This window comes from Hemitrygon akajei, chromosome 16 (genome assembly GCF_048418815.1).
Source record: "Hemitrygon akajei chromosome 16, sHemAka1.3, whole genome shotgun sequence".
NCBI classification, from domain to species: domain Eukaryota; kingdom Metazoa; phylum Chordata; class Chondrichthyes; order Myliobatiformes; family Dasyatidae; genus Hemitrygon; species Hemitrygon akajei.
Genome location: NC_133139.1, coordinates 27,339,684 through 27,367,411, shown reverse-complemented (window position 1 = coordinate 27,367,411; position 27,728 = coordinate 27,339,684). Strand labels below are relative to the sequence as shown.

Sequence of the window (27,728 nt, the reverse complement as noted above, 5' to 3'; positions counted from 1 at the left end):
CACGCGAGGCCGTTTTGAGAAACGTGCTGTCGGTGAACAAAGGGCTGGGTTTACACTCCTCCCCACCCACAGTGTAGAGGAATGCTCGGGGGGGACTTTGGTATCAACGTATCTGGGGGCATCCGTAACCCGAGCTAACTCCCGCTTCGCGAGCAGTTTGAATCGCATGGCATATTCCCGCAGGAACGCCTCCTTGCGTCGGGTTTGCGGGCCGTTTTTTCACCTGGGATAAGCCCAGCCTGTAGGGAGGGGAAATCGCGATCGCACTCCGAATGTGGAATCGGGATTAGTGACGGACTGCGGCCGCTGACTTGTCACTGTGTCATTTTCACCCTGTGGATGGAGAATGGTGTAATGCACCATGTCGGTTTCACTTCATGGATATAATGTCAGTGTCAAGTTCTGGACGGATTTGGGAATAAGATGCGTTACTATGTTATGCTCGACCGAAGCAGCTGCAATGTCATTTTTATTAATGTCGTTAGTATTTCAGATATTTTGCAACATTAAAGGCCTTAAAACAATGCAAATTGCTTTTCCCACCCCCTGTATGGTCGTGTGTATCTTCAGATAGTTTCGTTCTTTTAAAATACCCATTTGCTTGGTGTCTGATACATTGGACAGTTTTCTGTTTCCGCAAATAATCAGGTATAGCCTCTTCTTGCTCATACTCTACAGCCCAGAGCACTTAAGACGCCCGTGAAGCTTTGCAGAGAGTAATTTGATTAACCGCCTGGGTTATTTACAATGGTGCGGTTGGGGGGCAATGGACTAAGTGGGCCCAGTGTGGGGAAGGATGTTGTGGACATCCTCGTGCTGAGTGAAACAGTGCGTGACCATTCACTGACACGGAGGGTAAGTGTCTGTGTAAAGTCACTTCACGCAAATGCTTTAGTGGGGGGGGGGGGGTAGTGTATGGAATACTGTGGAGAACTTGGATTGGAGTGCAAGTAATGATTGGGTCCTGGTGTGGGTAGGGGATGGTTACAGTTCAGTACAGACCTTGGTTAGACCCCCATCTGGAGGAATAATTTGGTTCTGGACCTTGGGACTAGACAGGATGCAGACTGACCAGTCTAAGATTGGGGGCACATTGGATTAGATCTTGCCAAGGCTATGCAAACCCTGAAGATAATCTCCCCCTTAGGTTTCAGGTCCTTGGTTAAAAATCAATATCCCTTGATTTTGGATACCTTTCAGTGTAACTGTCTGCCAACTCTGAAACTAGTGCATTTGTATACCCAGATCCCCTCATGCCTGCATTTCTTTCCTAGGAATCCTCTCCTGGGATATCGATGCTGCTGCCTACTGTCTGGATGCACAGTTGAAGCTCTTTGTCTCCAGGCACTCCGCAACATTTTCAGATGAAGCAAAGGGTAAGGCTGCAGCGGAATTTACTCGGAGCAATTTGTGCAAACTTTTCCTGGTCTTGCCCGCGGGTCTTCGATGCAGAACTTGGCTGTTTGTGAATTTTAAGCATAGTAAGCTGTGGGTATATTTTTTCATTGTAAGGGGATGTTGCAGTCCTTTGAAATGGCTGTGGTCCAGTCAGCCCTTTGAATATTGCTTTGAAATTTGAAAGTGGTCAGCTTTTGTTTTAGGTTTGTGAAGTTTTGGAGCCCAGATCAAGGATGGGCTAGTGTTTTAATGTTCTTGAGGGTTTTCTTAAAAGAAAATGTGTGCTTCTGGGCTACGAAATGAATCCTGATATCCTGGAAGTCAATGTAGAACTTTTTAAGTGGACTGTTTGTTCTGCAAAGAAACGTGGCAGCCAATCTGTGTGTGTCAAGCTGTGGTGGAATTGTGTGTTCAAGAAATGATTTGATGGAGAGGCGTTTTGATTGCATTGCAACATAATCATCTTTGTAATGTAGGAAATGCAGAGGCTGATCTGTGATAGATCCCACAAACAGCAATAGCTAACTTTAGTGATTGGAAAATGGTGCTGCTTGGGCCTGCAGGGAGAGCGAATAAATGCTGCCAGTCAGTGACCTTTCCTCAGAGCTGGAGCCATTAGACCAAGGGTTCCCAACCCGGGGTCCACGAACCCCTTGCTTCATGGTATTGGTCCATGGCATTGGGGGGGAAAAAGAGTTGGGAACCCCTGCATTAGACTGAGTTGTGCATGACCACTCAAACCACCATTAAACTGCAAGTGTATGGAACGAGAAGTAGGAAATGGGATTAACCTTACTTCCACTTTTGGCCAAAGTGGGATGAATGATAGCATCCTTGTTATTTGAACAGGAGGAGAGCGAACTAGTCTGTGACAAGTGATTGAATGACAGAGGTGATTTGGGGTAACGCACAAAATGCCGGAGGAACTCGGCAGGTCAGACAGCATCCATGGAATGGAATAAAGTGTCGACTTTTTGGGCCAAGACCCTAAAGGACTAGGTCTTGGCCCAAAATAACAACGCTGTATTCCTTTCCAAGGATGCTGCCCGACCTGACTTCCTCCAGTTGGTGTGTGTTCCTCTGGATTTCCAGCATCTAGAGAATCTCTTGTGTATTTGGGGATACATATTAGCAAGGGGGGGTTGTGCTTGGTCTTCAGAATGCTGCCATGCAATCTTTATTTTATAAGAACAGCTAGGGACTGAAAATCCCAATAAAGCGGCAACCCTGTGGTCTGCAGTATTGAACGGCGGGCTTGACGTGCTATGCAGCTTTCTGCTTTTGTTTCTTTTTTTGGTTTCTTTGTTTTCCTTGGGGAATGTTCTGTGCATCCATGAATAGTGGCCGTGAGAAATACCATGTGACATGTCTGTGGGGACGTTTATTTTCCTACGTATCCCGGTGCGCCTGTCGCTCATTTGGTTGCGCTTTTGAGTCAAGAGGAAGCGTCAAATCAAGCCCACCGCTCCAGTGAGGTCCTGAGAGCAGCACTGCCCGAGGTGCAGTGCTTCAGATACGATGTAAAAGCAAAGGGTCTGTCTGGTCAAGTCCACTGGCGGTACCTGAAGAAATGGAGTTGTCAATGTTATACCAACTTCACTAAAACGTGGTTGTTGACAGAAGTTCCTTCACAAATTGACAGCTTTTCCTACATTGCAACCCCACTTCCAACAGTTTATTGGCTGTAAAGGTCTTTGGGACATGAGAATCATTAAAAGTCCGTAGAAAGTTTCATAGATTCAACTTTTTATAATGAAATGGGGAGGAGGGGGTTGCCAATGCCAGAGGCCTGAGTGTTGGAGGCAGGTGTTCAGACTGTGACTCAGGAAGGAATGTTGGGCATCTTGCCCGCTTGAATTATTGTCCTAATGTTTTCTTGTGGCTGCTTCTCCACCCTGTTGGTACAGCTCGAAAAGGCACTGAGCAGTGTTCAGTTCAGAAATGTCCTTGGGTGGACAGACTTCCAATGACTACGCATGCCAGGTCTGCACTTACAGACGCCACAAAAAAAAACCTTGCAAGCAGTATAAGGTTGTACCAAATATAGCAATCTTAACATTGGAGCCGACTGTTCAATCCCACATTTTGGCTTCCTATTGGAGGGCAGCTTTATTCAACTATCAACCTGCCTTAAAGTGAAATAAATACTGGCACTTTTCCAACAATCATTTTGGCAAGAGTAGTTAGCTGTACAAGTGCCTCTGTACCACAGGCAAGAAACACTGCTGGTGCATTGAACAATTTAAGTTCTCTGACACAACATTCAGTGGGCTGTCCCTGCATTGAAATCTGGGGGTGGGGGGGGAGGAGGTGAGCTGTGGGTCATGGGAGGGTCACCTGTCCTGTTGGCTGTAGATTCTAAAGTCAGAACTTGTTGGTGCTCATCCATGATGAGAGTGAGAAAGAGGAAAGTAAGGACAAACTGCCTTTGTGGTGGTGAACCTGATACAGGAGCTCAAGATGGACATGGTATCACGGTGGTTGTATTACTGGGGAATCAATCTAGAGGGCAATGCTGTTGATTGCTGTCAAGTCCCACCACATCAGCTGGGGGACTTAAACTTGAAATATAGTGTGCGTAACAGTGGTTGCAGTGTCAGTAGAAACATAGCTGGCTTACTGGTGACTGGTCTTACCCAGTCTAGCCAGTGAGTGACACCAGGGCCGTGGCAATATGCTGGTTCTTTGGCCTTGTAAACACCAAGGGAGCCATTTGTTGTCTGGGGGTGCTCAGGAGCAAGTAATTAATGCTGTCCTTGCAAGTAAAGAAGCAATTAAGAATGATGTGGTCACATTTTGGCCTTCAGTTGTCTAGCCATGGAGGCTTCCTGCAAATTAAGTATCCAGTCCTAATGGGGTTCCTGTGTAACCTGACACGAGACTCATCAATCTAGACCAGGGGTGTCAAACTCATTTTAGGTCACGGGCCGGATTGAGCAAAATGCAGCTTCATGCGGGCCGGATCAGTCGGACGCGTGCGAACACAGCTTTCGTTGCCTCCGTTTTTTCAGCCTGCTCTCATGTGTCTCAGTCTCTGCTATAACTACAAAGTGTTTCACTTTACAAATTCCGTTTCTTATGAAGAAGACTGCCGAGCAAGACTGCCGAATAAACACTAAAAACCCTGAAAACCTGGTACCTGAATAAACTCAGCATTAGCCATATCATACGCCATAGGTGCTTCGATTACTGGGGCCAGCTTTAATAGTAATTAGATATTATCTCGCGGGCCAAAGATAATTCCACCGCGGGCCGGATTTGGCCCGCGGGCCTTGAGTTTGACATATATGATCGAGACTCTAGCCAACCTTGTCTCATGATGGAAGGGGTAAGAGAAGATGTAGATTTGAGGTAATAAGGAAAAGTTCCAGGATGTGAGGGAAAACTCTCCACAGGTTGGTCATACCTGTTGACAACAAAGATGCCTCAAACCTAAGTCAAGCTATTTTCAGTTTCTTTGTGTCCATATCAGAATTGCAGATGTTCATATATGCTCTTTCCGTTGTCAGCTTTATTTGTATTTGGTTTATTCATTAGCTTTTTTTTGTAACTCGGCTAATACTCATCCTTGCTCATGCACAGTAAAGTTTGGGCAGCATTTAGGTGCACTTTAAGTTCTGAATAACATGCTTCACAATCTCTTATTGACTGTCTGAACAAGATGTTCTTGTCACTAATGACAATCAACATCCCCACCTTCCCCTTCCCCACCGCCACACAATCGATATCCTGCTGATTGTAATCAACCAAAAGCTCGAGCAACTTTGTGTCTACGTGACCAGGTTATAGGCTGTGTATCATGTGGTTTGTTGCATTGCTCCCCACATTTACAAGGTGAGAGCTAGGGGTGTGATGGAACATCCTCCACTAGAAGAATCCAGCGTTGATGGCACTCAAAGCTCAACAGTGTTGGGGACTGAGCAGTCCACTTGACATCCTATCTACCAGCCCTCCCTGCTCGTTTCACCCAGCACCTTGCTGCAGGGGAAATGCTGCACGAGCACCTTCTCCGAAGGAATTGGTGCAGTTCAAAGTTCCTCAGCGACATCCAAAGGGAAGAGCAATAAATTGTGATCTTTCCATTGGTGTCCTCATCATTGGCAAGGTATAGACAACTTGTAAGAGGCGTTGGGTGGCAAGAATGGTGACTACAATTAGTTTGAGTTTATTGGCATTTCAATTGTACACGTGTATGCTATCAGATGACACAACGTTCCTCTGGACCAAGGTTCACAACACAGCACAAATAACTCACACACAACACATAAAGTAATAGTACCACAAATAAACAATAAGGTGCATTTACAGCACGAGTTTAAAAAGTAAATGGTGCGACACTACTGGTGCTTCATTTCTGGTGAGACCTGGGTGGTAGCAGGGAGTTCAGTGCTCTCAGTCTGGGGGGGCAAAAAACTGTTTTCCATCCTGATAGTCCTTGTCCTAACGCTATGGTACCTCCTGCCTGATGGTAGGGGTTCAAGGAGATTGAACGGATGTGAGGGATCATTGGCGATGCTCAGGGCCCAGCATATCCTGTATCTGAGATGGGTGGAAGAGAGAACTGATGCTTCCCTCAGCATTCCTCACAATCCTTTGTAGGGTCATGTGTGCAGGTGCCTTTGTAACTCCCACACCAGCTGATGCAGCTGCTCAGGATACACTCAATGGTGCTCCTGTAAAAATTGGTCAGATCGGGAGGGCAGAAGCCTTGTTCACCTCACTCTCCTCGGGAAATGGAGAGAGACGCTGCTGTGCTTTCTTGACTAAGGAGGTGGCGTTGAGAAGTCAGGTGACATTGTCCATTGTGTACGCTCTCAGGAACTTTTATGCTTCCAGCTCTGTGGAGGAGCCATTTAAGTGCAGTGAGGAGAGGTCGGCTTGTACTTCATAAAATCCACAATAATCTCTTTAACCGTGTCCACGTTGAGACTCAAGTTGCTGTGCTCATACCATTCTACCAGACACTCTCTGTACACCCTCTCATCATCGTTGTTGAGGCTAACCACTCCGTGAGCTTGATCCAGTTGGAACTGGATCTAGCCGTCCAGACATGTGTCAGCAGTGCGATGGAGCCAGAGATGTTGCAGAGGGGTGTGTTGAGACCCAACAAGGCAGTTTACCCACCAGCTTCTGAAGGGTGGTTCGTATTAAATGACGAGCTAAAGTGTTAGTGTTAGAGGCACCATTTTCCAGGTGGGATAGGACAGAGTGGAGTGTGGAGGCTATGCATCGTCAGTGGACTGATTTGTGCGGTGGAAAGGGCCCAGTGTAGCAGGAAGATGGGATTTAATGCAATCCGTAACCAGCTGCCCAAAGCACTTCATTATTGTCTTCAGTGCCACTGGACAGTAGTCATAAAAGCAGATTACTGTGGCCCTCTTGGACACGGGGCTGATGGTGGCTGCCTTGAAGCCTGAGGGGGCCAGTGGACTGTTCTGTAGAGATGCTGATGATGGTTGTTAGAACCTCAGTTAATTGGGCAGCACAGTCCCTCAACACCCAACCAGGTATGTTAATCAGACCTGCAGCTTGACATGGGTTGACCTTGGCTAGGGTGGCCAGACAAAGTCACTGCTCCTTGGTAGAGTCAATTAATTGTGCCAAGATACTGCTACACTGTGGAGGAAGATCATGGAGCTCTTCCTTCCACACCCTGTCCTTGCAGCCCCAAGAATTCCTGAGCAATGTTACCCCTCAGTCAACATTGCTATAAAATGGGGTGTTGTCATTGCTCTTGAGAGATCTTCCTGCATGCAAGTTGCCTGGGAGGTTTCAACATTATAACTGTCTTTACTAGAATAGCATTGATTGTGAAATTTTTCTGTGTGTTCTGGTTCACAAAAGATTAAAGAAAGTAAAAAAGCAATTTGTTTGCTTTAAAACATTCTTATCTCTTCACATTGAGGCCTTGTAAACTTTGTTCTGAAGTCTGGCCAAGGCACAGGGTGAAATACTGAGGGCTGGACAAGTATCTGATGTGAATAGATCTTTGTGTCTGTGTGTCCCAAGTGATAGAAATATCATTTGGTGCAGCCTTTGGATGACTTTACAAATAGCAGAGGCCCTGGGGGTGGAATGGGGAGAGAATGCTGAATCTGATCTGGTAAATTAGACTGAGAGTCACAGAGAATGTTCTGTTCACCAAGTGCACGTGGGTTTAAGCAAACCTTTCAGTGAGAGAATGAGCCAAAAGCTTGCAGTGCACAGTAAAAATACTGCAGAGATGTAAAATCTGGTGAGGGATGCTGGACACGGCAGGAAGGTCTGCAGTGAAAGTTCTTATCCTGGAACCCAGCCTGTAAACGTTGCCACCTTTATCAGCACCAAACCCCTTTGCTTCAGTGTTTGCCTACGTCGATGCTTCCTATTCATGCAGGCTAATTTCCAGACTGAATTCTGTAACTGGAATGAGCTGGAGACAAAGTATATACAAAAAAAGTCAATTTATTTTAATATAGAAAGACAATGAATCTGGTGCTTTGCTCACTGCAATGTCAGTTCCAGTTGCAGTCCTATCGTCTTACCTGCTGTAACACCAGGAGCAGGTGCCTGACAATCTGGAGCTACACCGTCGCTTGAGATCACATCCAAGCTCTCATCACTCATGGATGTGGAGAGGGTGTGTCCAATAGTGGGAGAGTATAGGACTAGAGGGCACATCCTCTGAATAGAAGGACATCTCTTTAGAGTTCCTCCCTTTACGAGGAATTTATTTAGCTAGAGGGTGATGAATCAGTGGAATTCATTGACACAGACAGCTGTGGAGGCCACGTCGTTGGGTATACAGTGGATTCTGGTTAAGGAACAAACACTTAATTGAGAAAATAGCCGGGATTCCCTTTGTTTATTTGATACCATGCGACTCTTGGGACAGGAGACTTACTGAACAGTTTCTAACTAGCGTCAGTTGCATGCACTTGTGTGGCCGTTAGACATGATACTGCTTAGAGCAGATTTTAAATAGCATCAGTTGGACGTGCTTGTTATGTTTTCCACTTGGGCTGACGGACGGCAATGCAAACGCGGTGATTTTTGACAATGTTTTGTATTTTAACTTTAAAAGAATTTCCTAACCATGCCAGATGCCATGAAAAGATTTAATTTTGTTCAGTCAATCAAAATAATGAATTCTTCCGTTGGTAACGATTAGTATCCAATGCAATTTTATAGTACAGTAGTAGTATTTATAACATTCTAATTTGTTCCAAATTTCATTTAAATACATAATTAATTACTCAGTTTTATTGTAGTTCGTCTTTTTTACACTCTTTTATCTATTCCCCTGAAACTTCAGCTACCTGGCAGCTGCTTAATTGGGCCAAAAAGTACTGGTCCCAATGTGTCCCAATTAACTGGAATCTACTGTGTTTAAAGAGCAGGTTGATGGGTGTTTGAGTAAGGATGTCAAAAGATACCGGGAGAAGGCAGGAGAATGGGGTTGAGAGGGGTAATAAATGGAATGGCAGACCAGCCATAATGGGCTAAATGGTCTAATTCTGCTCCAGTGTCTCGTGGCGTCAGCATCTTGCTGCCTCTCCCATGGAATCCCTGATTTCTTCCCTTCTATTCTCCAGTGTGACATTGCAGCGATCTGCGTGAGACATTGAACTGCATTAAAGTGTAACTCCTTTAGTTTGCCACCTACAACCATCAGATTGACTTTCTTGTGCTTTAATAGTTGCACACAAAATGCTGGAGGAACTCAGCACCCAAGTGTTAGCATTCATTTCAAGAGGGCTAGAATATAAAAGCAAGGATGTAATGTTCAGAATTCATAAGACACTGTCGAGGCCTCACTTGGAGTACTGTGAGCAGTTCTGGGCCGCTTTTCTTGGACAGGATGTGCTGAAACTGGAGAGGGTTCAAAGGAGGTTCACAAAAATGATTCCAGGATTGAACGGCTTGTCATATGAAGAGCTTTTGATGGCTCTGGGCCTGTAATCACTAGAATTCATAAGGAATGTAGGGCAACTTCATTGAAAACTATCGAATGGTGAAAGGTCTTCACGGAGTGGATGTGGAGAGGATGTTTCCAATGGTGGGAGGGTCTAGGACCGGAGGACACATCCTCCGAGTAGAGGGGCATCCTTCTAGAAAGGAGATGAGGAAGAATTTCTTTAACCAGAGAGTGGTGAATCTGTGGAATTCATTTGCACAGATGGTTGTGAAGACCAAGTCTTTGTGTATATTTAAGGCTGAGGTTGAAAAATTCATGAGTTGTCGGGGCTTGAAGGGATATGAGGAAAAGCAGGAGGATGCGGCTGAGAGGAAAAATGGATCTGCCATGAGGAAACGGTGGAGCAGACTTGATGGGCCGAGTGGCCTAATTTTGCTCCTATATCTAATCTTGTATCTTAGAAGGACCATCCCCTTTAACAGGTTTATCACTTTGGATACTTTTGGTGTGGTGGGGGCTGACCGAACAGAGAAAAGTCACAGTGGTTGAGTCTCTGGCACTGGGTCTGCCCTTTGACTCAGAAGGGAAAGGGGGAGAAGAGGCACGCTATTATGATAAGGGATTTGTTAGGGCAATGGACAGGCAGTTCTGTGGCCAGGAACAAGATTCGCGGATGGTATATTGCCTCCCGGGTGCCAGTGTCCGAAATATCTCTGATCGAGTCCTTAGCATTCTTAAGTAGGAGGGTGAACAGCCAGAGGTCATAGTCGATGTAAGTACCAATGACATGGGTAGGACAAGTGACAAGGTTCTGCATAGGGAGTTCGGTGCTCAGTTAAAGGGCAGGATCATCAGGGTTGTATCTCAGGATAACGAGTAAGGCCAGAACGAGGAAGATTATACACGCCAATACCTGGCTAAGGAGTTGGTGTAGGAGGGAGGAGCTGAGATTTTTGGATCATTGGACTCTGTTCCAGCAAACGTGGGACCTGTACAGAAGGGATGGTTTCCACCTGAACTGGAGGCGGGGGGCTAATAGCCTAGTAGGAAGGTTTGTTAATGCTGCACGGTTGCAGTTTAAACTAGAGAACCAGAGTGCCAGAACAGTTAGTGGAGAGGTTGTGGAAGCAGATGTTGGTAAGACCTCAGACAAGGTTAGGAATCAAAAGATTGAGCATGGTGCAGTTAATGTTCTGAGCTGCATATATTTCAAAGCACAGGGAAGGCAGATAATACTGCTGAAGATAAGGTAGCTGGTTTACAAACAGAGGCAATGTGTAGTTGGGCGAGGCTGTTCATGGGGCAAAATTGCAGTCAGCAGGGTGAGTTGCAATGTAAAAGGCGGGCAAAATCAAAAAGGGGTGAATACAGGACTGAAGGTGTTATATTTGAATGCATGCAGTGTACAGAGTAAGGTAGGTGAACTTGTAGCACAGTTACAGATTGGCAAGTATGATGTAGGCATCACTGAATCATGGCTGAAAGAACATTATAGCTGGGAGCTTAATGTCCAAGGATACACATTATATTGAAAGGACAGGTGGGAAGGCAGAGGGGGTGGCAATGCTGTGTTGGTAAAAAATGAAATCAAATCATTAGAAAGAGCTGGCATAGGATTGGAAGGTGATGAATCATTGGAATAGAGCTAAGGAACTGTTAAGGTTAAAAAGACCCTAATGGAAGTTGTATATGGACCCACAAACAGTAGTAAGGATGTGGCCCGCAAATTACAATGGGAGATAGTAAATGCATGCCAAAAAGACAGTGTTACAGTAGTCATGGGGAACTTCAATACGATGGTAGATTGTGAAAATCAGGTTGGTGCTGGATTTCAGGAGGGGAAGTTTCTAGAGTGCCTGTGTTAAATGGCTTTTTAGAGAGCTTAAGGTAAAAGAACCTGTCAGGGAAAATGATCATAATAAGATCGAATTCACCCTGAAAGTTGAGAAGGGTAAGCTAAAGCCAATTGTATTGGTAGTACAGTGGAGTAAAGGGAATTACAGAGACATGAGAAAGGAGTTGGCCAGAATTCCAGCTGCTAAGTTGGAAAAGAACACTGGCAGGGATGACAGCAGAGCACCAACAGCTGACATTTGTGGAAGCAATTCAAAAAGACACAGGATATATACATCCCAAAGAGGAAGGAGTATTCTAAAGGAAAGATGACAGAACCATAGCTAACAAGAGAAGTCAAAGTCAACATAAGTCAAAAAGAGGACATATAATAAAGCAAAAATTAGTGGAAAGTTAGAAGATTGGGAAGCTTTTAAAAAACCAACAGACAGCAACTAAAAAAAATCATTAATAAGGTAAAGGTAGAATATGAAAGTAAGATGGCCAGTAATAGAGGATACCAGAAGTTTCTTCAGGTACATAAAGTGTAAAAGAACTGAGAGTGGATATTGGATTATTGGAAAATGATGCTGGAGGGGTAGTAATGGGCCACAAGGAAATGAATGAACTGAATAAATATTTTGCATCAGTCTTCACTGTGGAAGACAATAACAGTATGGTGGAAGTTCCAGATGTCAGGGGTCATGAAGTGTGAAGTTACCATAACTAGAGGGAAGGTTCTTGGGAAACTGAAAGGTCTGAAGATAGATCAGGGTCCGGGACAGGTGTTTTCTGAAAGAGTAGGCTGAATAGATTGAGGAGGCATTATTAATGATCTTTCAGGAATCACTAGTTTCTGGAGTTGTTTCAGAAGACTGGAAAATTGCAAATATCACTCCATTCTTCAAGAATGGAGAGAAGCAGAAGAAAGGAAATTGTGGGCCAGTTAGTCTGACCTCAGTGATTGGGAAGATGTTGGAGCCGATTGTTAAGGATGATGTGTCTGCGTACTTGGAGGCCCATGGTAAAAAAGGGCGCAGTCAGCATGGTTTCCTCAAGGGAAAATCTTGTCTGACAAATCTGTTGGAATTCTTTTTTTTAAAAAAAATTAGTAATAAGCAGGATAGATAAAGGAGAATCGGTCAATTTTGTGTACTTGGATTTTCAGGAGGCTTTTGACAAGATGTCACACACAAGGCTTCTAAACAAGCTCTGAGCCCATGGTATTACAGGAAAGATTCTAGCATGGATAAAGCAGTAGCTGATTGACAGGAGGGAATAAAGGGAACTTTTAATGGTTGGCTGCCAGGTTCAAAGGAGGTTCACAAAAATGATTCCAGGATTGAATGATCTGTCATATGAAGAGCGTTTAATGGCTCAGGCCTGTATTCACTAGAACTCAGAAGAATGAGGGGTGACCTCATTGAAACCTATCAAATGGTGAATGCTTTGATAGAGTGGATGTGGAGAGGATATTTCCTGTGGTTGGAGAGTAAGACCAGTGGACAAAGCCGCGGAATGGGGGGGGGGGGGTGTCCTTTTAGAACGGAGATGAGGAATTTCTTTAGCCAGGGGTGATGAATCTGTGGAATACTTTGCCCAGGCAGCCGTGCAGGCCAAATCTTTAGGTTTATTTAAGGCAGAGATTGATTAGATTTTTGATTGGTCAGGGCATGAAGTGATATGGTGAGAAGGCAGAAGGTTGGGGCTGTGAGGAAAATTATCAGCCACATTGAAATGCAGATTGGGGACTCATTAACCCAAATGGGTTAATTCTGCTCCTATATCTAATGGTAAGATCGTATCTATGGAGGGAAATGAACAGTCGACGTTTTGGGCAACTGCTAAGGCAGAGGGCCACGATGCCGACTGTTCATTTCTCTCCATAGGTGCCGACTGACCTGCTGAGTTCCTCCAACATTGTGTGCTGCTCAAGTTTCCCTGCGCCTGCAGAACCTCTTGCTCTCTTAATAGTCCCCAGCTTCATCTCCAGTCTGGCCATAAGCATGTGTTCTACTCTCACAGCCCCCCACCCCCAGCTAACGGCGAGAATGGTTGGCCTGAGCTCTCTCGGGAGAGCCAGTGGTTCTAAACTGGCATTTAATTTGTTAAATGCCTAGCTGAATTTGGACTTGCCTATTTGAATGACTCCCATTCTACCCTCATACATGAAGTACTTTGAAATCCTGCCAACCATGTGTTTGCAAAGACCCATTTACTGACTGATACTGGCTTTGATTTTAGAATCAACTGGCAGACTCTCCGAGGGGTGCTCAGTTCAAGGCCTCCTTTATTAAAATTCAATCCAGGATATTGCTACTCTTCACGATCTTATTTCCGCTAAAGCATTGTATCAGGGAATCATCTGCTGGACACGCGTGGAAGGGTCTAGCTGCACGATCACTCAAATAGAGTTGCTACCTCCCAACGCAATGAACACAATGGTGTTCATTTCTACCCTGCAGTGGTGACAGTGTAGACTTCACATGTCCTCCTTGTGACTGTACGGTGCTCCACACCCCAAACGTAAATTCCGAGTGTGTAGCTGCATGGTAGACTCAGGGGGTGGGAGTCGGGTTTGGTTAGGAATATAGGAAGGTAACTGGGACCTATATATGGTTACTCTCATTGGGATGGCTGATGATCGGCAAGCAATCAGCTCCTCTTGACTCCCTCCGCCATTATTTGTTAAGAAAACAGATGTTGCCCTTGACATTCTGGCCAATATTAATCCCTTGTTTAATATCATTGAACTATTGAACTTAAAAATCTCATCCACATTTTCAGCCTTTCTCCCCACCCTTCAAATCAGTTATCCTGTGCTCCAAGTTTGGTCATATTTCTGTTTTCAGACGCTAACTCTTTATAGTGTTAAAGTATATAATTCCCTAAGACTTGCTCACTATCTTGGATCAGCAGACTGCAATTCCAGACCGTTAGATCCTGAATTTCTTTTGCTCCAACACTAGCGACATTTATACTTTCAGCTGCTCTGCGAGTGAGGCCCTGTATTCCCTCAACTTTTCCATCACACAGCCTACCCTTTTTAAAAGGCTGTTTAAAACAACGATCAAGCTTTGTGGCGCCTCTCCTAACTTCAATTGTCCTGGGGTCAACATTTTGTCTTTGTTCTTGTGAAATGTAATATGGAGGCAGTGTAATGCATACTGTTCCATGTGTACTTTTGTATCTTTCCACTCCTGTCATCTTAATAAACTTGACTCTGCGATCCAAACTCCCTCCACCCTCAGGCTGTCCCTGCCACAGAGCAATATTTACACTGAACTGCCACAGGAAAGCAGCGTCCATCATGAAGGACCCCCAGTGTCCAGGCCATGCTCTTTTCTTGCTCCCTGCCATCAGGCAGAAGGGACAGAGCTGTGGGTCCCGCACCACCAGGTTTGGGAGCAATTTCTGAACTAACGTGGATGACTTCACTCACCTCAGGACAGAACTGGTTTCTGCAACCACTTTCAAGGACTCTATAATATTATTTACTTTTTAAATTTCTATTTGCACAGTTTGTCTTTTGCACACTGGTTGTTTACTAGTCTTTATTTCTAGATACTTTTTTCATAAATTCTGTTGTATTTCATTTTCATACAGGCATTTACAGGAAAATGATCTCCAGGTAGTACATGGTGATGTATGTACTTCAATAGTAAATTTACTTTTGACTGTCGCTTTCTAGATATTTTCTAACTTGAGTGACAGATCGTACCGAGTCGGCTGCCGGTGGGTTAACTTTTCATAACCCCCAGTGTACTCTGACTCAGTGCAGAGGGAACCTTGTATGTGCTTCCGTTTTCAGTATTAAATCAAGCCCATATCCTCTTCCGGGTGTTGTAAAACGTGCACCACCGGTTCTACTGTGAAGTGCTTGGGAGCTCTCAGGGTGTTGGCCAATCGTTGCTCCTCGTTCAGCATCACAGAAACAATGGTATATTCTGTGAGTTGAACTGTGTGCGTTCTGACTGGAGTTTGCTCATTTCCAGGGCTTGGAATGTACCACCTGTAAATTGTTTTGGAAAATCATTGAGCCTGAAAGATCTATTGAAATGCAGGTCCTTTGAATCTGCCAGCACAAGAGATTCTGCAGATGGTGGAAATCTAGAGTAACACATGCACGCAATCACTTTAACTCTGTGATCCATGCACCCTGCACTGGAGGAAGTCAACAGGTCAGGTCCTGATGAAAGGTCCCCGATCAAAATATTGGCTCTTTATTCAGTTCTGTAGACCTGCTGAGCTCCTCCTGTATTTTGAAGGTGTTCCTTTAATTCCACTGCAGCACAAAGCTGCTTAATGATAAACTGAAGGTCTACAAGTAACCTTTCTGTACAGATGGGCAATCCTGCTGTGCCTGAACCATTGTAGAATAAAGTCACTCCTCCCTGCAGGAATACACTAAGAAGCTGACTTGGATTGTTATACAGGGACAGGATCCCTATTGATCTATGGTCTGTTCATGTTCCTGGGGCTCATTATAACCTTCTGTTTACTGGCTGGTAAATAAAGAAAAGCTTCTTCCCTCCAGGGTGTGATCTAAGCCATCAATTTTCAGTTACCAGTATATACATATGGAATTTCGCGTGAAGACTTTCCCCAAGGAATTGGGACAATGTGGCACTCTCTCTCACAGGATGTAATTGAGGGAAATAGCAGAGATATTTTTAGGAGAGGCCAAATAAACATGACACGTGGAACTGGCCTAGAGATGCCTCGAGCCCATTGAACACTGGTAAATGTACACCTTTGACTGAAATGAATAATTTTGAACTGGGATTGTGGTGAGGCACAGGGCTCAAATATCTTCTTCAATGTCTTTCCTTCCTCCCAAATGACTGACACGAAAACACCCCTCTTACATGATCAAATATTAGAACACTTGATGGGCTGAATGGTCTTGTTTCTGCTCCTTTGCAAAATTGTGGGTTTTGGGACACTGCTCTGGTGCCTTTAATTGGGGAAGGTGGGGGTTTCTGAGCTGACAAGGTCGCGGAGGGCTGGTGGGGACTTGATCTTGGCGGAGGGAGAAGGAAGTATTCTTGTTGTTGACTCCAGTCAGTTTCTTGGAGAGAGAGGTTCTGCCTTCAGCTTGTACATGTGCCAGCAGATGCTGGATCTTTCCAGCTACGTATGCGAGTAGGGAGCATAAGAGGCCTTTGGTTACTAACAATCAAGCTGCATGTAGAAACCACAGTAGGTGGGTGTTTAGAATGAATTTGATTGTATTTGAATATCTATTAGTTTTCTTTGTCTAGTACCCACTAGCAGCAAATAGCTACTCCATACCTTTGTTATTCAATGACAGACTTGTACCTCCTGGTACTCCACAGGTGGACCTGATAATAAATGGTGGGAATGTTTAGCAGGTCAAGCGGCATCTATGGAGTGGGAAACATTGTTTCATGTCTAACTCCTGTTGATTTAACCTGAAAAGTTACTTTTTGTTTCCAGTACTGCTCCTTGTTTAATCTCGGGTTTCCCTCAGCTGAATATTTCTCAGTTTCCCATCAACCAGTCTAAAAGTGGGGATCCTGATTGTCTTCCCAGATTAAGCAGTTTTGTATTGGGTAGTGAATACAGAGCCACACTTGTTAATGTTTTGTAACTCCGGAAACCAATCGAAAGAGAAACACAGGAGCCAGGATAACTTGTCTGCTTTGTTTTTCTTTTAGTCAGGCACTCGCACATGATGTGGTGGCGTTGTGACGAATGCCATTCGCGTGCTTGTATATAACCCAATGAGTTGTATAAACAAAGAACGGTTAATCAAGCAATATATTTACACTATCACTGGAATATTAACTACACTACAACACTGGCAATGTGTTTGCCCTTAATCTGTGTTGTTTTTCATCTGGTTGGTCAACTCTGCTGATTGGTTCCCTGTGGGGCAGTTTGAAACAATAGGACATGATATGTGAGCCAGGCCATTCAGGGGCCAGGAAATACTTCACCACACACACACAGCCACGCTCTCTTCCCCAGAAGCACTGTGCGCTGGACTAAAATGGTTTTGTGGAGGAAGTGCTCTGTGGAACCAAGTGTGGGTAGAGTTTGTTGAGGCAGCAATGACTCACAATCCCACTGAATGGTGGAACAAGTCAGAAGGACTGCGGCCCATTTCATTTCCTTTGTTTAGCAACTTGTAAGTCAAACAGGCAAGCAACACAGTGCTAACCCCTCTATCTGCGAGAATCGTCGCCGCTTGTTAAAAGATGAGTTGACATCTAACCTCATTTCCCCCGCCCCTCCCCCCCCGCACTCCCATGACCTAATGCTGTTAAATTGAGGATATTCGTTAATGGGGAGGGGACGAGGCTTGTGGTGAAGAAGCAGGAAGATTCTGTCCAATAACAGCAGCTAGAGCCAGTCACGAAGCTCGTTTCCCCTCTGTCATCAGACTTCTAAATGGACAATGAACCCATGATGCTGCCTCATTGTTTTCGCTGTTTTTGCTCTTCTAATTTTGTGTATATGTTAATGTAATTTATAGTATATTTTGTATTGCACTGTACTGCTGCTAAACAAATTTAATGACATATGTCAGTGATAGTAAATCTAATTCTGATCAACTGAACCTATTCTAATAGTCTCATACTTCCTGATACCAGGCTTTTTGTGAAAGATTTGTCCATAGGCCTCGCCCTAAATCGATATCCACGTGAGCTTGAGTGCGTGATGTCTGTTGTGGCCCTGGTCTGCGCGGCGCTGGCCCGCGGTCCTGGTACAAGTGAACCTTTGAGCCTAATATTTTATTGTGTAAAGCTGGGGCCTAGTGTTGGATTTGCCCTGAACTGGCACCTTGGAATTAATTTCTGTCTCAGCTGGTGTAGTTTGGTCAAGTCTCAGCAGTTCTGGGGATGGAATAGTTCAATCTGAATGTTCTCTTATTTGGTCTTCCTTCTCTTTTGTGTCTTAGGTCAGAAAATTCTCCATCACAGCGATGAGGTGCTGGAAGCTCTGGTGTTGATAAACCCCACCAACGAGGCACTCTGCACTGAGGTGATCTACCCAACTCCTCTGCCCTCAAATCTTCTCCCTCCACATCCTCTTGAAATCTTCACACTTGATGTTGTGGGTCCTTATGTGGTAGCTGTCTTCAAACCCAACCCCCAAACAGATTGGCTGAATGACATTTAACATTTTAGCTGTAGGATGCTTGAAGATTTATCACCAGCTCTTTCAGTTATGCCCACTTTATGATGGGCATGACTGGAGGTGAAACGTTGATTGTAATTAATCCCATTCACAGGCGAGTGATTTCTGACCAAGTTGCTAACAACTGGTTTGTATACGAGAACTGGAGCAGGAGTTAGCTATTCAGTCTCTTGAATCTGTTCTGCCTTCCAATTAAGATCGCCCCTAAAGCAAACTTCAACACCACTTTATTACTCTCACCTATATCTTGTGGTTTCCATGTAGTTTGTATATCTGTCAATCTCTGCCTTGAATAGATTCAATAAATCTGACTCCATACGCTCTGAAGAAGAACACTCTGAAAAACAATTCTTCATCTCATTCCAAAATAGGATGAGTAGTGGAACCCCCTTTTTCTGAAACCAAGACCTGATATTCATCATGTCAATCTCCCGTGGTCCGTTGAGTCAATCTCCCGCAATTTTGTATTTCAGTGTTACTCTAAGCTCCACTGAGTGTAAGCTGACCCTGTCTACACCTCAACCCCTCCATCCCACATTTCTCTGCAGAGTCTGTGAACGGGATGACTATACAGTACGTTCTCACCTGTGTGCTGTAAGGCTGCAAAAACAAAAGCTCTTACTACTTTTAAGCTTGCTGATTGCAATAAGATCGATTGTCCTTTTAATCTGAACTGCTTGTTGTGTACGTGCATTCCAGCCCCTTGTGTTTCATACGCTGAATCCTGTGCAAACAATGACATGACAAAGTCAGTGGGTTGTGAGTACAAAGGTGGTTGGAGGTGGGTTTCAAGGAGACTTTATTAAAAAAAAACATAAAATGGAAAATTAGATAATCCACTTTGATACAATAATAGAAATGGTAAGGGTGGAGCTGATGTTCAAAGAAACCTATGTACTTGCACCTTAATCACTGAAGGACAGCAAGAAATTTGGAGGCTATGTAGAGCATGTTAAATGGTATTAAGAGGATTTAATTATTAATAAGGAAGTCTTATTGCAGTTATACAGGCCTTGATGAGACAGTACACCAGAGTATTGTGTACAGTTTAATATTCTACCAAGAAAAGGATGTAGTTGCAACAGAGGGAGTACAGTGACCTTTCATCCAATTGGTTTGGGGATGTTGGGTTTGTGGTATGAAGACTGGGTAGACTGGGACAGTATTTGTAGTTTAGAAGAACATTGAACACATTGAAGCTTAATTCTACCAGAGCTTGACCAGGTGAATGAAGGGAGAATGTGCCCCTGTGCTGAAATGTCTAGGACAAAAGGCAGAGTTTCAAAATAAGGGTTAGGCTGCTTAGGATTCGGATAAGTAAATTTTCTGTGAATTAAATTTTTTTTCCTCCTTTTCGCTGGTGTTATGGAGGCCCCTTAATTTTGATCTTTCAAAGCATTGTTTGATTTCTAGCGATTGGCAGGAAGAAGGTTAGACATGATTTTGTTGAACGGAGCAGCTTGAAGTGATTGATGGCCCATGGCCCACTGCTCCCATTTCCATGATTTTAGTTTCTTGTATCCCTTTGTCCAAAAACAATTTGTATTCTTGCTACATGTAGAAACAATTTGCTTTCTTATTCTTCCTTCCTAAGTGGATATCTTCATATTTTCCCGCATTGTCTATTTGCCAACTACTTTCTCCCACTAATACTCAGCAGATTTAATATCAGTCAGATGTATTGGTTTTACAATGATGTAAAGGGAATTACAGAGACGTGTAAGTACTTATTGCTAATCTGAAAATGGCCCAGGTATCCTGGCTGTTTTCTGTTACCTGCACCCTTGCCTTTAACCCATGCCCTCCTGACACATGCAGTAAGCTTCTGTGGCACCTTCCAAATTGATGGCATCTGTCTGTCTCGAAGAACAATGGAGTGAGTGACCCCTCCAGGGCACAAGCCTGGGTGGAAGGTATGGAGACCCTGGGGTGCCCACTCGTCAAGATCCCCCTCTCAGTCTCACCACTGTAGTCCAAAGGAAAGTGAAGTGAAGCACCAGCTTGGCTGCAGGAGCTGCCGGGAGGATGTTCAGTGACATCCTACCGCCTTAGGGGCTTCACTCTGGATTTTCTGTCTGGGTTTACTCCCATATCCTTCATCACTCCTGAGGCTGCCTACAGGACAGTGGGGCTATTTACTCGTAGCTGGGGACCTTCCAAATGCACTAAATCTGTTGGTTCCCCTTTATCCACACTATCTGTAACATCTTCAAGGAGCTCAAAGATATTTGTCAAATGCTAGTTTCCTTTCATGAAACCATGTTGACTCTCCTTGAGTGTCTTATGGTTTTCTCAATATCCTGCTATTACCTGTTTAGTGGATTTGTGTAGACCCAATGGCAGATGTTAGCCTAATATACTGTATAGTTTTCCAGTCCAACTGAGTTCGCTCAACAGTTGGTATATTTACTTTAAATGTAGGTTGTTCAGCCTGAGGCTATTCCTTACCCCATTAGTTTGCCTGATAACTTTTCTCTAGTATTTGTTTTGAGCTTTTCCCTCATTATAGCCCTTTTGGTTATCTATAGTTATTGGGGTGTTTCTTGTTTCCAACCGAGAAAACCAGTGTGAAGTAAGTATTTATCATCTCTGCCATTTCATGATGTGCTATTATTAATTCCTCAGCCCTATTCTTGAAGGAACCGACGTTTACGTTAGTTGACCCCTTTCTCTTTATTATTGTAGCTCCTATTGTCTGTTCTTGTCTATGGCTAGTTAATTCTATTTTAATCATCCTTTGCTGCTTCTAAACATTTTTCAGTCACCTAATTTACCACCAATCTTTGCAAAATTGTATGCTTTTTCATTTTGATGCCATCTTTAACTCCCTTGATTGTGGATGATGTCACATTCTTCTCTCTCACTAGAATATACATTTACTGAGTTTTATAAAAATGCTTAAAATATCTCCTGATGATCTGCCATGTTAACCTTTATTCTCTCTGCCCACAGCCTCATTTGTCCTCATTGTCATTGAGTTTCGGAATCAAACTAAAATTGAAATTATAAGATGCCATGATCACTCTTTACTCTGGGATTTCTGGCTATGAGGTCATACATTAATCTTGCCTCATTACATTATGCCAGATGTAAGCTGGTCTGTTCCCTGATTGAGAAACCAATGCATTGCCTTGTCCCAAATAAGGTACGAGTTCCTTGAGGTTAACTTTGCCAATTTGATTTATCCAATCTTTCTGATTACCTGTGATTATTGCAGTTCTTCTCTTACCCATTTCTTGCTTTTATATCCTCTTGTTATCTTTGCTATTTCTTTATCCCCACCCAAGTTGATTCCACATCTTAACATGAGCTAGTTGTTCCCCACCACTGTGGTGATCTCTTCCTTTACTAACGAAGCTATCTTGCCTTTTTTATTATCTTTTCAATCTGACTCTATTGGCTGGTGAACTCTTCTGCCCTCTCCTGATAGATTCAGGTTATGACCCCCCTGTCACTTGGCTTTCTCTGCCATCCTGATTACCTCTTCCCTTTTTCCACTATAGCTTTCTTCCTTTCTGATTGCTCCCATCTCCCTGCCCAACTCATTGAATCCCTCAGTAGCCACCTTCATGGTGCCGTTCCTTTTGAGGTCCGGTCTGTGTGTCAGCGTGCTCTTGTGGGCAGGCAGTCTCCGGTGGTGAGCGAAGTCATCGCCAAACTCCAATGCCCATCCAACATCTGCAAGGTAGCGTCTACGAAACTGAGAGAATTCTCTCCGCTTGCAGCAGTGTGTAGTTCCAACAACACTGCAGTCTGTTACCAGTGATACACCACAAGAGCATCTAAAGTCACTGCAGCACACGTGGGAAGCAGATGTATTGGTACATCTGTGGAACGGTTCCAAATCAGTGTCTGAGCTCTGACCTTGGTGTGATAAGTGATCCCATACTTTCATTGAAGTAAGAGTAGAGCAAATTCTCCTCCAACGCATTTTATTATGTACTGGCCAATATTTGCTCTTAGTCGCCAATAAATTGGATAATCTGCTCATTTGTGTTATTGAGAGGGAGAGCTGCCCCCCCCCCCCCATACTTTCTAGGTGCAAAGTTTCTCATCCTGCAACATTTCATTTAAAACAGTAAAATAAACTTGCGTCTATCAGTTAAGCCTCTGAGGCATCTTCATATTGTGAAAAATCTGTCCAACTTTCATTGATTGTTATTGCGAGTTCATGAAGGAAATCTGAATTTCTGACTGAGTTGACCATGGAACACAGTGCCATCACTGGAGATCTGGTGGTGTGTTCCATTCCCAGGAGGAGCGTCTGATCTGTTTGTTTCAATTCTAGGTGCGGACTCTGATATCGGCTGCCTCACGGCATAAGTTGCTGGTGTTGGCCGGGCCGTGTTTAGAAGAATCTGGTGATCTACTCCTGCAAAAAGGATCCTTCACATTCCACGATTTCATCCAGATCTTCACGGATAAGGAGGTTGTTTCTAGCAATACTCGTACTTGCCCATTTATCTGTTACCTTGTGTACAGGGATATCTAACTGTTATACCTGCCCTGGGAGTTTCAGATGGTACAACAGATTAAGATTTAAACATCATTCAATTCAATGAGGGGGACAATAGTGTATTTATTTTGTGACTTGGTATTGTATTATCCAAGGCATTTCAATGTTGTACAGCTATTAAGTGTTGAATAATTCACAGAAACATTGACTGCTAAGGTAGGCTTTAAGGAGCAAGAGATGAAGGAAAGATATTTGAAAGGGTTTCAGATTTTTGGCTCAAGCAGTCCTGAGTGCTGGACATGGGGGGAGGGAAATGAGATGTTCGGAGAAGCTGGCGTTCCTTTCCTGGAAGGAAAGCACAAATTTGCAAGGGATTAGGGTTATTCAAAGTCTGCAGCTTGGATATATTTACACAGAGCTGATGTGCTTCCTGAAAGGATACTGGAGCCAGATTCAATGGGAGTTTGAAAAGAATTTCATAACAACATAGCGATTACTCTGCCTGTAATCCTTATGATGATTGGGTGAAGAATTTGCTGATCTAATCCCACTTTCCAGCATTGGGTTTTGCAGTTATACGTCCAAGGAGGGTTCCTGCCCTGCCACCTCTTCACAGTGTTTGTCATGGAATCATATGACAGGGAAACAGGCCATTTTGGCCCGTGTCCATGGTGACTACCAGGCACCCATCTGTATTGATCCCATTTTCCAGCATTCAGCCTTTTCTTCCGAGGCAATTCATGTGCTCATCTGAATTTGGTTAGAAGTGATTAAATTAAATTGGGTTAGAGGCTCAAGCCTTCTGATAGTTTATCTCGCCCTTATTTTCCATTGATTACTTTAAATCTGTGCCCTGTTTTTGACCCTCCAGTCAGGGAAGTCGGTTTTTCACACTTCACCGAAGCCCCTCGTCAAATCTTCCCTCAGCTTCCGCTGTTTGAAGGAAATTCACTCGTCTTGTTCAGTCATTCCTCATAGATAAAATGCTGTAATCCTGGCACTAGGATCACAGAGCTCATAAATCAACTTTGCAATTCCTCCACTGCAAGTACATGTTTCTCATAGAGGCAGGAACAGAAACTTGGGGTGGGAGCTAGAGGAACCCTGGGCTGGAGAGCTGGGAGGGGTGATACCATGGAGGTATTTGATAATTTACTAATTTCTTTACTGCTAAACTGGGAGCCAGGGTGGGTTAGAGTGCAGGGCTGCTGGATGAATGAATTTGGGGCTTTGAATGATCTAAGTGCTGCATTAATGGGTTGACTTTGTGTTTCTGTTAGATTGGAGAGCTGTTGAGCTTCACGCCTCCTGCCGACAAGGCCAGCCTTTGTCTCTGCTGCCCTGACCTGGGAGAGTGGAAACGGTCAAGCCTGGAGCAGCACAGTCTCCAGGAGTTCATCGAGATCAAGGTGAATCCTCCAGCCGCGCTGTCGGAGATGGAAGGGCTGCAGGAGTTCTTGGAATACCTCACCGAGTCCTTGGAGGCGTCGTCTCCCTTTGACCTGCTGGAGCCTCCAGCTACTGTGGGCTTCCTGAAGCTCTCCAGGCCTTGCTGCTACATCTTCCCAGGCGGCCGGGGCGACTCCGCTTTCTTTGCCATCAATGGCTTCAACATCCTGGTGGACGGAGGCTCAGACCAGAAGTCCTCGTTCTGGAAGCTGGTCCGTCACCTGGACAGGATCGACTCAGTCCTGCTGACTCACATCGGGACGGACAACCTGCCCGGGATCAACAGTCTGCTGCAGAGGAAGCTGGCAGAACTAGACGAGGATCAATCACAAGGCTCGGAACTAAATGGTGACTGGACAAAGAACCTAATTTCTCCTGAGATTGGTGTCATGTTCCTCAATGCATCAAATCGACTCCAGCACATTGAGAGGGAAAGTGTCAGACGAGGTGTAGATGAGGTCAGTGTATTGCTTCAACGACTGGACCTTCTGGGTATTAACCCGCTCCCCTTGTATAGGACTGTTGGCAGCTCCATCGAACCGATAATACTCTTTCAGAAAATGGGAGTTGGCCGCCTGGAAATGTACATCCTTAACCCAAGCAAAGACAGCAAGGATTTGGACTTCATGTTGCGTCAGTGGACGGGCAGCAGCTGGCCAAAAGGGAAGGACCTCCCAATTCAGTGTTTGGTCTCTGTCTGCGCTCTCATCGCCTGGCACCCAGCCAGCAAGGTGGAGAAGATAATCCGCGTGCTCTTCCCAGGTTGTGCTCCGCAAGGCAAAATCCTGGAGGGGCTTGAGAGGGTGAAGCACCTGGACTTCCTGAAGCAGCCCGTGGCTACTCGAGGCGAGCTGGAGGCTCTGCAGAAGGAGAAAAGTGGCAAACCGAGACGCACGGAGAGCCGTGAGAGTCTGAAAAGCCTCACTAGGGGCTCATCTGGGAAATCGGGGCGAGAGCCGGAGGTCGGGTTGATGGGGGGGAGGCCGTCCTCTGCCAAGGACAAGCCAGTGAAGCTTGATAAGAAGGACAAGGCCGGGAAAACTAGAGCTGCCTCCGCGGTGCCAGGCGAGAAAGCAAAAGAGTGTCCCCCGAACGCATCGGCCTTGCCCGAGGCGGGCGACAAACCAAAAGCAGAGACCTCGCTGAAAGCGTCCATGGAGAAAGTTCAGAAGAAGGAATCCAGGCCCACGAAGGTGGATGAGAATAAGGAGGTGAAGATGGTGAAAAAGGAAGATGGGAAAGAGGCTGAGGACAAGAAAGTGCTGAAGAAGGACGTGCCGAAGCAAGTTAAAAAGGAGCCCAAAAAGATTGACAAAGTTGTGGCCAAGCCCCCTACCAAGAGACTCCCGGCAGCTGCTGAAGGTAGGAAGGGCTCGGCCAAAGTCAATGCCCTGGCCAGCTCCAGGGAGCCCAAGAAGGATCATGTGACTCCTGGGAAGGAATTGGTCAGAGCCAAGCCTGGGGGACCGAAGCGGGAGCCCACCCCTCAGCAAGCTGCAGCCGCGGGGAAGGGAGACAAGGTGGCCTCCTCAGGGATGTCCACTCCTGAAGACATGACAGAGGAGTTTAAGAAGCTGGAGCAGGAGGGGGGCCCAGGCTCACTGCCCCAGGAGGAAGCTGCTTCGGCAGGGGCCCAGGGGGCAGTGGTGCTGGGGAATGCCCTGGCTGAGGAGGGTTTCACTGCTGTGGAGGTGGGGAGGGAGCTCGGGACTCGGTTATGGGACAACGGCACTGCTGAAAACGGCAAGGCGGCGGGAGAGCAAGAGACTGGCACGGAGCAAGCAGCGGGGGTTGGTGCCAGAGCACAGGGTGATGAAGGTACGGTTACAATCCATCCTGTTAACGGTCTGATCTGTGGTACTGACAACGACCATGACTTTGAGCTGGAAAGTCCTGATAAGTTCAGGTATTTTGATGACAATTTGAGCCCCAGCAGGAACATGGCTGCCCTGTCCCCTCTTGCAAAGACTCCCAGGAGTGATCGTAGTGTTAATTTTGACCTAACGCCAACTGAGCTTGGGCTAGCAGGTGAGGTCAAAGGGCTGGTATCCACCACCAACCAGGACAATGCAGAGGAGCAGTATACCAGCTCTGAGGAGAAGACCCTGGAAATGGTCTCCCCTCCTGGATCCGGGCCCGCCAGCGCTGGCCACACCCCCTTCCACCAGTCGCCAACTGACGGCGTCCTCCCCAGAAGTGAAGACAGTTTAATTGAGAGCGTTTCCAGCATCCTGCATGGGGAAAGCCAGTTGGCCAATGCTTGCGACAGACCTGCAGATGGATCCCCTCAGTCACACCCACAGCCACCATTTGACAATGCCAGTGCACCACTGGACAGACACGCTGGCATCCTGAGCTTGAGTCCCTTCAAAGAAGTTGTCCCCGATGTCTCGCCAACTCTGACGACCCCCTCGCTGCCTGCGGAGGTTGGCTCTCCTCACTCCACTGAAGTTGACGAGTCCCTGTCTGTCTCCTTTGAGCAGGTCCTGCCGCCCCTGACCGAAGCACCGAGCGCTTCTCCCGAACATGACGTTCTCCCGGGGATGGGCGACCCTCAAGGCATGAGTCTCCCCCTGAGGTCTTTGCAGGACGCCTTCCGGCCTCTGCTTTCCACCCAAGGAGACAGCAGACCCCCTCACAACGGAGTGGACGGTCCCGGGCCGCATGTGGCTGGGCTCCCCTCCGAATCCCCTCACGATGTCGACCTGTGCCTTGTGTCGCCTTGTGAATTCAAGCACCCCAAGACTGAGATCTCTCCGTCTTTTGTCAACCCCAGCCCCAGGGACACGTCAGATGACAGTGACCTTTCCCAGGAATCCGCAAAGCCCGTGGGGCAGAGTGGGGACCATGTGGCCCTCTCCGGCAGGAAGGTGGCACTGGACCAAACCACCCCAACCTCTGCCAGCGAGTCCCTCCTGTCCCACTCGGGCTCGGCAGTCCCTCCCGGTACCGAGGACTGCCCGTCAATCACTGCAGATGGTGGCATGGACTCTGAGGACGATTCCGAGTGTCTGTCGGTGGGCGGGTCTGCTCTGGGCCCTGCTTGCCCCCCCTTATCTTCCAGGTCACATGACCCTCCCCCCTCCCCAATGAAGGACCCCCAACCACCCCCGCCCCAGCCTGGCATCTGCATGGTAGACCCAGAGGTCCTGACGCAGACCTCTGCCAAAGGTGCGGTCGAGAAGTCAAAAGGGCGGAAGCCAGGGTCCAAGCCGGCTGTGGGCTCTCTGGGTCGCAGAATTGAGAATGCTAAACAGGCAACTTTGTCCAAACCAAAAGGTCCCCAGCTGACATCCAAAGAGGTGGAAAAATCGGCCAAGGCCGGCAAGACTGAGCAGTCGGGGAAGGTTTCCAGGGTTAATTCCAGCCAGTCCATCAACTCGGAAGAAAAGAAAGGAAAGAATTCCCAAGTACCAAGTTACAAATCATCTCAGAACACTTCTCGCAGCACGATGGCAGGTCAGTTATATGATATGTGAGACCGATTGCTTAGTCCCTGGCACTGAAAGGGTGGGCCAAATCTCTGTT

At 45.8% G+C, this 27,728-nt stretch overlaps 1 protein-coding gene across 2 annotated transcripts in view; it reads left to right on the top strand.

The window, feature by feature from the left end:
• The window catches only part of map1sa (microtubule-associated protein 1Sa), a 38,032-nt gene that overhangs the window by 733 nt on the left and 9,571 nt on the right, over positions 1-27,728 (top strand). Inside the window, exons 2-6 of one of the 2 annotated variants that reach the window (XM_073068516.1) lie at positions 1,275-1,376; positions 18,057-18,139; positions 22,584-22,724; positions 24,032-26,018; positions 27,480-27,659. In XM_073068516.1, the coding sequence (XP_072924617.1) occupies positions 1,275-1,376; positions 18,057-18,139; positions 22,584-22,724; positions 24,032-26,018; positions 27,480-27,659 (2,493 nt within the window). Of the gene's footprint in view, positions 1-1,274; positions 1,377-18,056; positions 18,140-22,583; positions 22,725-24,031; positions 27,660-27,728 lie in introns of both variants that reach the window. The other variant, XM_073068514.1, reaches the window with a different exon arrangement.